Raw genomic sequence first — 10,942 nt, forward strand, 5'->3', positions numbered from 1 at the left:
GTTTTTCCTATTATTATTATTCCTGTAATTATTTTTTCAATAATTTTTCATTTAATAAATCACACTGAAACCGTAAACAAAATAAAAAAAATATCATATTAAAACATTCTTAATAAAATAAATAAAATAATAAAATTATAATAATGATAATAGCAAAATATAATTTAAAAATATATAAAAACTTACTTTTTTTTAAAATAAAAAATAATTATTGATTACATAAATAAAATAACGCATTTTTATTATTATTATTATTATTTATTACTGAAAAACATTTTGCGCTAAAAGTATTTTCAAACTTTTTAAATAAAAAAAAAAATATTTTAATTAACGCAGTCAAATGTTTTTGTTTTTACTACGTTATATATATATATATACACAGAGATTTTTTTATTTATGATTTTAATTATTTATAAAAATATTTTTAAAACAATTTTCATTTTAAAAAAAATTTTTTTTTACTTTGTAATTAAATTTCATAATTTTATATCTCGTAAAAATTATCATTATTTGCCAACTATATTAACAAACTTAAAAAAAATTAATATCACAAAATATAATATTAAATTAATATTATATAATAAAATGAAAATTAAAAAGAAAAATTATTTTAAAAAATCGAAAAAAAAAAAATACAATTTTAATAATTGCAACAAATAAATAATTTTTTTAATTAATAATATAAATTTATAATTTGATTATTTATTACAAATTAAAAAAAAAAGGGGGGGGGGGTTTATATAAATTTAAATAAAACAAAAAAATATTACGTTACATTTAATTTACATCCCAGTATAAAAAAAAAAAAAAAAAAAAAAATTTATGCTTTTATTAATGTTAAATAAAAATTAACGCATATATTACACAATAATATGCATAATAAAACATTTTTTTTTGTTTTTGTTGCATGATCATCAATTTAAATTTTATCATTTTATCATGATTTACATGAAATATTTAAATTTTTTTTACTTATTAACTTAGTGTCTTGAAAATATATACAAAAAATTTATATTTTTAACATCCTAAAACTTATATTTTATAAAATAATAATAATAATAATAATTTATTTTTACGGTTAAATATAGCTATACAAATATTTAAGTTTGACGTGGAAGTTTTGTTTTTTTTAAAAAAAAAAAAAACAAATATTTTAAGTAAGTAATAATATTTTAAAATAAAAAAAAAATTACAAAATATTTAATTATAAGTTAAAAGGCAACTTATGTTAACCATTCGTTTAAATGTAATTTTGTTTTTCTTTTTTTTAAATGAATTTAAATCACAATAACTAACATTGTTAATTCTGTTAATGATTAATTTCAATATGTAAAATCCTCCGTTATTATTATTATTTTTTTTTTGGAGAAATCGAAATCAATTCGAACCTCTTTTATGAGCCAGATACAAAAATAAAATAGATGACAATGCAGAAACGAGAAAAATTACATCGAACCACCTGTGATAAAAACTAAATTGGAGATCTCCTAATACTTCTGTTATAATTACTCGATATTCAGGAGGTACACTCATTCTCATTAAAAGAACTGATGATACGAAATACATTCCCTAAAAAATAATAATATGCAAAATCATTTAAATAACAAATAAATAAATAAATAAATGCAAATAATGTTTAAATCGTACCATGATTTGGGCAAGTATTAAAACTATCACATTAGATGATTTGCTGCTGGATATGGCATAAAAAAACTGAAAAATAATTTGTTATAGATTTGTTGAGCAAGAGGTTTTTTTTTCTTACAAATTTTATTTTTACAATATTGGGGCTTAACATTTTTCTAACACTTGAGAGGTAATTAAAATATAATATTTATAAAAACAAATACCTTTGTTAGAGTGAGTAATAAACCCCTAATTGAAGTGACCATCATGCATCCCACTAAAAGAAATGAAACATGTTGAGACCAAAAAGAAACATCTATTTCAAATCCCATCCAATGCACAGCTATTTCAATTCCTCTCGTAACTGGATCTTTTTTTCCAACTCTATCAAATATTATATTAATAGTACACTAAAAAGATATTTTTTCACGCTGAATTTTTCCAAAAAATTAAACAAATGTTTTAGTATAATTAATAAACAAATTCAAATCCATTCTGTCCTTTATTTTCAAAAAAAAAAAAAAAAATTTACCATAAATATTTTCCATATACAGTAAAATGAAAAAATGTAACCTAAAACGTTGAAATATTTTCCCTTCCATGTTTTAGCCCAACTGGATTTTTCGTACATGTTACGAATGTCGTGGGCTTCTAAAAATAATTGTCGACTTAATTCCTCCAAACCAGTGATTTCGAACTTAAGCTGAGAAATATCTAATTTTATTCATTAAAGAAAATATTTTATGGTGAGATTTCATAAAAATTAAATGACACAAAAACAAAATTTATAAAAATGATAAAATTTTCTTTAGATTTTTAAAAAGAATACTTTCTCCCGAATTACGACCAACGGCTGTAACGGTTTTCAACATTCCCCACCAACCACTTCTGCTATCTTCTAGTTGCTTGTTTTTTAATTTATTACCCTTTTTAATTAAGGCGATCCTTTTCTTTTTGACAAGAATCATGTCTATCGTTTGTAGCAATCTTTTTTCTGTTGCCACCATATCTGACACAGATACCGGCCTAAAAACAAATATAAGTAATTAATTATGTGTTGAGGGGAAATGCAGCACAAGGAAAAAAAACCTGAAGGCAAGGATAACCTAATAAAATAAGCCATTGAAGTATAAGGGTAATTAACAGCTCCAAATCCTGACAATAAGGCCATGACAGTAACTCCGATAACACCAATTCTACTTATACCCTGTTCAATGGAGAATATGCCTTGTTTAGGACTTAAAATTGGAAATGGGTCTCCCAATTTCCAAAATAAATAAATGTAAAAGCACCAGACAAGGCAGGTAAGTAGTTTAAATAACTGATTTTTAACTAAAAAAACAAAAAAAAAAAAAAAAAAAAAAAAAAAAAAAGAAATTGACAATAAAACAAGTTTTAAAAAGTCTAAATTTGCAAATGTAATCAATTTATATTGTAATGAATGAATAATTAAAGAAAATAATAATTAACATTAGTTAAAGTTTTAAGAAAGTTTTTTAATTGTAATTATTTTATTGATTATGTATTATCACACATATACATAAGGTTTTAAAATTTAATAATTTGAAAATGTTAACTAAAATTTGTTTAGGCAAAACAATCACTATTTGGAAACTCAAATTAATAATGTAATAACAATCTTCATTAATTTGTTAATAATAAATAAGGAAAAATTTTATTTTTTCAATTAAAAACCTATACTTCATAAAATTTATGAATAAATAATTTCTTATAGAAAAAAAAAACGATGAAATATTAATAAAAATGATGTACCAACCTATTTGCATACTACTTAAAATAAAGTAGCCAATGTAAAATGGTATAAGAACAACAATCATAAACAACATAATGTATAGACCTAAGTTCCAATGGAAATACCTAGAACTGAAGTTAAAAATAATTATTGTAACAAATTTTAAAAATTTTAAAAACAAAAAATTTTATCGATTTAAATATGTTAATTTCAATGATCGTGTAAGACTTTTTTTTTTTTTTTTTTCATAATTTTAATTGTTCAGAATGTAAATTAAATAATGTGTAATTTAAATCATCTTTACCTGGAATCTAAATACCCAAGTATTTCAAATATAATAAGTTCAAACATGGTGCAAGATAAAGAAAATGTAATTGAAAAAAGTAGTTGTACTAAATGATGATGGACTTCATAGTCTTTAAATAATTTTTTTACAAAAAAAATCCAGCCTCCCACAAAAAAGAAAACCTAGAAATAAGAATACATGATAAAAATTAATGACAGTTATGAATGTTCAAATTGACTAGAATTTTATAAATAAGGAGTTTTAACTATTAATTTTAAAGTAGTATATTTCTTTAATATGTTATTAATAGTGGAATAATAAAAAAAATTTTGGTACTTTGACATTAAACCTTTGCAAAGTTTTAGGTTAGCTCCAGATTCGCTTACCTGGCTTACAATCATAATAAAAGTATCTTGTATAAAAGTCATGATTAACGCAATGTGCCATAAAGATCATTAAAAATTTATATTCAATACTCTGTGACAAAATTATAAAATTGTGTACTTTATTAAATCATGTTCTTATTAAATATTGTTTGAACTTATTAAAAATAATAACGTGGCAGTAGAAAATTATAATTGAGTATTTATTAATTTTACAGTTAAACATAATGTAAACAAATAAAAGGATTCGAATTAATAATCATGGGACAGGGAAGAAGCCAATTTACAGAAGAAGAACTTCAGGATTATCAGGTAACTGTTTAAAGTAGAGTTTTTATTTTCATATCAGTTTTTTTTTTTTCATTTTTTGTTAATTTTAAATTTATTTTTCATATATAATTCTGCTTTGCCCAAAGGATTTAACGTACTTTAGTAAAAAAGAAGTTTTGTAGTAAGTTGAATTTTATTTTAATCATTTAATATTGTTATTTTTTAAACAAAGTTTTTTACTTTTATTTATATAATATTTGTAGTGCTCATCAAAAGTTTAAAGCTCTTGCTCCCGAAAAAGTAGGGCACAATAAAAATGCTAAACTTCCAATGGCCAAAATACTTCAATTCCCTGAATTAAAAGTTAATCCATTTGGTGACAGAATATGCCAAATATTTAGTTCTAGTCAGGATGGAGATTGTACTTTTGAAGATTTTTTAGATATGATGTCTGTATTCAGTGATGCAGCTCCAAAAGCTGTGAAAGCCGAACATGCATTCAGAATATTTGGTGAGACTCATTAAAATAGTTATTATATTAGATGTAGTTACAAACTTATGTACAGCAAAATATACATAAAAAATTCATTGGTTTCTTCTAATTTACCAAAATAATTTGTATTCACATGCAAAAATGTAAAGTAAGCTTTCCTAAATTTTTAGATTTTGATGGTGATGATATGTTGGGAGTTCCAGATTTAAGGAAAGTTATCGATAGGTTAACAGGTTCACAATGTTTAAGCGAACAAGAAGTACAGTTAGTAATTCAAAATCTCTTGGAAGAAGCCGATTTAGATGATGATGGAGCTCTGTCTTTTGCAGAATTCGAACACATTATTAATAAGTCATCTGATTTTATTAAGTGAGTGTTTAGAAAATAACTAAAATTTTTTTATTTAAAATGAATGTAAAAAAGTATTTTTCTCTAAAATATTTATTATTTAATTCTTTTTTTTTTTTTTTTTTTTTCCAGCACTTTTCAAATTAGATTATGAAAAGTTTTACAAAAATAATATGGATACTATTAATCACGATATAATAATTAAATGAGTCACTGTTATTAGCTATTATGGTATGATAAATGTTATTCGAAATAATTTTTATGAAAACTGATAATTAATTGCTTAAAATTTTTATTTTAGTTTTTTAAGTAATTTATAAGTATGTAGACTTTTAATTTTAATTTTAAAACAGATATTTTTTAAATGTATTTAATTATCTTTACTTTTATTTCAAAGTGTAAATATAGACGAGTTACAAATCTGCAAATTCCTATGTATCGATAAAACCTTTGGTTAAATTTAAATATTCAATCATTTGTTTGCTATACACACACTCGCACATTCTTTTACATTCTTATATAATTATAAATTTATGTATAATTTATTTGTGTTTTATAAATATATTTATTTAGTGGTATTTGCTGTATGTGAAAATTAAAATATAGAACAACATAAATATTGGTGATAAATTTTTAATATACAGTGTTTTTTTTTTTTTTTTTTAGATTATTTTTCTTTATAAAAGTAAATATAAATATAATAAATAATTGTACTCTTTTAAAAGTAAAAAGAAGTAAATTTATTAATTTTTATATTTTTGAAACAAAAAAATGTTAAAACTCATTAGAAAATTTTAATTTTGGTTATACAGTTGAATATATTATTAAAAAAAAAAGAAAAGTTTTTTTTAAAAGTAATTTCTTATCAGAATTCATTTAAGCGTATTTATCTTTAATAATAAATATTCTTTGATATTGATTGTAAGTTTAGGTTTAATGTGTGGTAGATTTAAATAATAATTTTCAATGAAAATTTGTAAAAAAAAAAAAAATTAATCACTTTCTCAGAAAAAAAAAAAAAAAAAGTAATCACTTGTAGAGGAGTAATAATAGTTGGCTCGTAAATGAAAAGGGAAATTTTTTTTTTTTTTGTAAAATTGATACATGTATACATATATTTACGTATCTGATAAGGTTTTTGTTTTTGATGCAATAAGCAAAATTGAATATAAACAGATGTGTAATGTTCGCTATAATTTTTTTTTTTTTTTTTTACGCAAGCGTGCAAAAGCGCCTCTGCCGGTCGGAACGCAAATGCGGAAGGTGCCATGTTTTGGAGGGGTGAAAATGTAGAATGAGGCCGCCGTCGGCAGGAGCTTCAGGGACGGGCTGTCGAGTCCGCGAGTGACCGTGTTTCCGAAAAGAACGACTATCTCGATTCGAATGATGGGAACGAGAAGAAAAATATTATCACAAATTTTTATAACGAAAATGCGGTGATTTAACCTAGTTCACAAAATAATTAAATAAAAAATAAAAAAAAAATTAAAAAAAAAAATATTATGCAAAGTCAAGTGAACGGTGGTGCGACTCAAGAAATATCTGGAGCATCTGGAACTGCGACAGGTCCGAAAACTACCATCAACGGAGGTCGCTTCGACTTCGATGATGGTGGAACTTACTGTGGCGGTTGGGAAGATGGCAAAGCTCACGGTCACGGAGTGTGCACGGGTCCAAAAGGTCAAGGAGCTTACTCCGGCTCCTGGCACTATGGTTTTGAGGTGTCAGGAGTGTACACATGGCCTAGGTGGGTACAAAATATTAAATCACTTTTCAATTTCAATCATTCAAACGAAAAAGAAAAAAAATGTTCCATGAGATTTTCCATTGACCGTTAATTAATAACAACGTATTATGTAATAATAATAATAATAATATTCGAATAATGGTTACGAAAAGGGGTGAATTTTTTCCCAATTTTCGTTTATTTAATTTTTTTTTTTTTTTTTTTTGTTAACATGTGTTTGCGCGTAGCTTTTTTTTTTTTTTTTTAAAAAGATATTTCTCATGTATCACAATATCTAAAAATAAAATAACTTAAGTCGAGATTCTATTTAAGGTAACATTTAACAAAAAAAAAATTTTTCCGTTATTTTTCTCCATTACGAAAAAAAAAGCCATTTTTTTTTTTTAACGTATAATATATCATTTAAACCATGTTAAAATGTCGTTAAAACAAAGATTAATAATAATAATAATAATAATTCACATATACAATTACGTTTTTTTTTTTTTTTTTTTTTTACGTAAGGGTAAATATATATAATGTTTTATGATTTTATTAAAATAAGATAGGGAGGAGGGGGAGGGAATTTTCTCGGCAAAAATAAAATTTACAAAGAAGGATTTACATTTTTTGTCCCTCAATTTTACACAAAAGTCTTTCGGTGAATACAAAAAAAAAAAAAAAAAAAGTGAAAAAAAAGAGAGAAAAAAAGAGAAAAACCTCAAGTTTTGTTTCACGTTATGCGCATGCGTCAAATTTATTTAAGATCCATTTACGATTCGATGACAAATATTCTTCTGCTTAAACTTAATAAAATACTCTTTTTTTTTTTTTCTTTTTTATTAAAAAAGAAATTTTATTCAAAATCTTTTTTTTTTTTTAATATTATCATCATCATCGTTATTATTATTATTATTAATAATACAAGTTATAAAATTTTATCTAGTTTTGTTAAAAAATTAAAATTAAAAAAAAAAAAACAAAAAAAGAAAAAAAAGAAAAAATTTATTTATTACTCGACGGCCTTTTTTAAAGAGAAAAAAAAAGAGTAAAAAACAACGTTGTGTGTGTGTGTGTGTGTGTGCATTCGGCGTGAATATTACGTTTATAATAAATAAATAATAATGATGATAATAATAATGGAAAGTTGGGCGTTGTTTTTCTGCTGTGTGTAAAATTAACTAATTTTACTACACAAAATCCTTTTTTTTTTTTTTTTTTTTTTTAAATTTGTAATTTAACGATAAAAATTTTGTTTTTAGGTATTTCGAAGCGGGTTTAAAATTATTCCCGAATGAATTTTCTTTTTTTCTTGTTAATAATTGTCATAAAATTTAATTATTTTACAAAATGATTTTTTCCATTATCGTTAAAAAAAAGAAAAAACTTATCTATATATGCAAATTTATATACTGTTACCCAAAACGTTTTTTTTTTGTCACCGCCTTGTCGAAATTTTCTTTTTTTTTTGTCTTGGATGAACAAAAAAAAATTTTATATTTTATTCCAATAAAAAAAAAAAAATTCTGTAAACGTTTTTATTGGGGGGAAGGGAGGAGAGGAGGAAAAAACAAAATTGTAAAATGAATTATTAAATAATAACGAATTGTTTGTTATTAATAAATGAAAATTAAAATTAATTGAATGCTAATAACTTGAGGTAAACAATGAAATCACACACGGACGCCATTTTTATTATTTTGGTTTTAAATAAGAGATGTGTGTCTTTTGAAAACAATGGCGGGGGAAAATTAACGACGGGGGAAAGGGGGAGGGGAATGGGAAAAAGAGAAACAAATGAAAAATTAATTTTTATTATTTATTTAGTTTGAGGAATTTGATATTAGAATACAAAAAAAAAAAAAAAAAAAAAAAAAATACCGCGAATGAAAAAAAAAAATTGTTAATAGTTTATTTCTTTCCTTTTCCCCTACCTACGGTTTTCTTTGTTATTCTTTTGTTAGCAAATCATTTAATGGCAAATGAAAACAATAAAAAAAAAAAAAGTTTTTTTTTTTTTTTTTTTTTAATTTGAAATTAGATTCTTAGCTAAAAAATTTTTGATTTGAAATAAAAAAAAAAAAAAAAATGCAAGGCTAGGTAAAAAAAAAAATAAGAGAAATTTGAAGCGTTAGCTTTGTTAGTTTGAAATGATGCCAAATCTTCGGGTAAAAGCTTTACGTTTATATACTCCCAGGGGTGGACATAAATAAGTAAATAAAATTAAATATCAATTAACAAACGACAAAATTTAAGGTACGACGGATTTTAAGTGGTCGATGATGATATAAAAAAAAAAAACATTCAAAATCATTCATTGAATGCATGAAGGGGGGAGGGGTAAGGAAGGAAGAAAGGGTTTAACATTAATTAATGTAATCATATTGAAATGATTAGCAAAAAATATTAATTATTATTATTATTATTTTGTTTTTTATTTTCAGTGGAAGTGCCTTTGAAGGTCAATGGCAAAATGGTAAAAGACATGGTTTGGGAGTCGAAACAAGAGGTAGATGGTTATACAGAGGTGATTGGACACAGGGTTTTAAAGGAAGGTATGGCGTGAGGCAATCGGCAACATCAAATGCCAAATACGAAGGCACTTGGACAAACGGTCTTCAAGATGGACACGGATCCGAAACCTACGCTGATGGTGGTAAGTGAATTTTTTTTACATTCTATTTGAAAATGATGTACCATTCCCCCGCTCTCCCCCCCACCCCGAAATAATTCATTTCCTTCTTTACAACGCTCTCCCACTTCCCCCCTCCCCCTCGAAAATAATTTACGGTGAAATGTGTGTAGATAAACAAAAAATTTTATGCCCACCACTGGCCGGGATTTTTTTTTTTCTTTTTTATTTCATTGGGGGTCGCGGTCAGTTTGTACGAAACAATTCGTCTAAAATTAATTTTTTTTTACTTCGCTGCCGGTTAAATTTTACTCTTTTTTTCTTTTTCCCTCCTCCTCATCCTCATCTTCTTCTTCTTTTTTTTTTATTGCAAAAATACGAAAAAAAAAAAAATGACTCCATTTTATTTTGTCAATTATAAATTACTATTTACACAACTATTTTTATTATTATCATTATTATCATTATTTATTTATTTTTCTTTTTAAATTAATTTTAGAGAGAGAGAAAGAGGAAAAAAAAAAGAAAATTTTTTCGAGTCTGGGTTATAAAATAAAATTTTTTTTGTCCTTTTTCTTTATCGAATTTGACAGTAATAATAATAATAATAATAATATTACTGTCTGTTTTTCTTTTCTGTCTCTTGTAATAATAATAATAATAATAATACAATTTTTTAAAATTTATACTGTCATATTATTGTTTACGTACCATTGTTATTTTATTTTTTTCCTGTAGGAAAAAATACAAAAAAAAAAAAAAGAAAATTTAATATAAAATTATTTGTGTGCGTGTGTGTGTGTGTGGGTGGGGATGTGCGAGTTTTAAAATTTTACAGAGAACACTTAATAAAGGGCAACTTTTTAAAACTTTTTACGATTTTACGAATAGCAAAAAATAAAAAAAAAAATATTTACGAAGGTGTAGTAGCAAGCAACTCACGAAAATTCTTAGGAAAAATAATAATATGACAATTACACATTTGAATGAAATTTTTTTTTCATTATTATTATTATTATTATTTTTATGACTAATTTTCGACGATTTATTTTTATTATTATTATTATTCATTGGGAAAAAGTTTTTCTTTTCGATTCGAAAAAAACAAACGGTAATAATAATAATGATAATAAAAATTAATTCATACTATTAAAAATAACTTATTATTAATTATTGTGATACATATAAGAGGAAAAAAAAAAATTCAAAAATTATTATTATTATTATTAGTATTATTATGAAGTAATTGGAAAATTTTTTTTTTTTTTTTGTTGTTGTCTTAGAAAATTTTGTGTTTATGTAATTTATAAAATGTTATATAGGTATTTTATTTTATTAAATTTTTTTGGCAAAATTTTAATTTTTTTTTTTTTTTTATTTCTTGCCCAGGGTTTGTAATAACAACAACAATAGAGCGCCTTGTTG

The 10,942-nt window shown here is 23.8% G+C and overlaps 3 protein-coding genes across 3 annotated transcripts in view; 2 read left to right on the forward strand and 1 right to left on the reverse strand.

The window, feature by feature from the left end:
* Positions 1-1,377: 1,377 nt before the first annotated feature.
* Phum_PHUM247980 (protein GPR89A, putative) lies at positions 1,378-4,093 on the reverse strand (the record flags this gene model as incomplete). The annotated part of the gene is made up of 9 exons (XM_002426268.1): positions 1,378-1,569; positions 1,648-1,713; positions 1,851-2,036; positions 2,159-2,340; positions 2,456-2,652; positions 2,733-2,958; positions 3,404-3,510; positions 3,684-3,847; positions 4,052-4,093. The coding sequence occupies 9 exons, from the start codon at positions 4,091-4,093 to the stop codon at positions 1,378-1,380; spliced, it is 1,362 nt and encodes a 453-aa protein (XP_002426313.1).
* A 216-nt stretch (positions 4,094-4,309) lies between these two features.
* Positions 4,310-5,313, forward strand: Phum_PHUM247990 (calcium and integrin-binding protein, putative; the record flags this gene model as incomplete). Its single annotated transcript, XM_002426269.1, has 5 exons — positions 4,310-4,360; positions 4,465-4,499; positions 4,582-4,829; positions 4,982-5,180; positions 5,292-5,313. 5 exons carry the CDS (start codon positions 4,310-4,312, stop codon positions 5,311-5,313), a joined length of 555 nt encoding a protein of 184 aa, XP_002426314.1.
* A 1,348-nt stretch (positions 5,314-6,661) lies between these two features.
* Phum_PHUM248000 (Junctophilin-2, putative) overlaps positions 6,662-10,942 on the forward strand; it is a gene marked incomplete at both ends in the record, with an annotated part of 7,825 nt that continues 3,544 nt past the window's right edge. The window contains 2 exons of the mRNA XM_002426270.1: positions 6,662-6,906; positions 9,330-9,541. Of these exons, the coding sequence (XP_002426315.1) occupies positions 6,662-6,906; positions 9,330-9,541 (457 nt within the window). The remainder of the gene's footprint in view (positions 6,907-9,329; positions 9,542-10,942) is intronic.

The sequence above is a fragment of the Pediculus humanus genome, genomic scaffold (genome assembly GCF_000006295.1).
Source record: "Pediculus humanus corporis 1103172107617 genomic scaffold, whole genome shotgun sequence".
In the NCBI taxonomy this organism is placed as follows: domain Eukaryota; kingdom Metazoa; phylum Arthropoda; class Insecta; order Psocodea; family Pediculidae; genus Pediculus; species Pediculus humanus.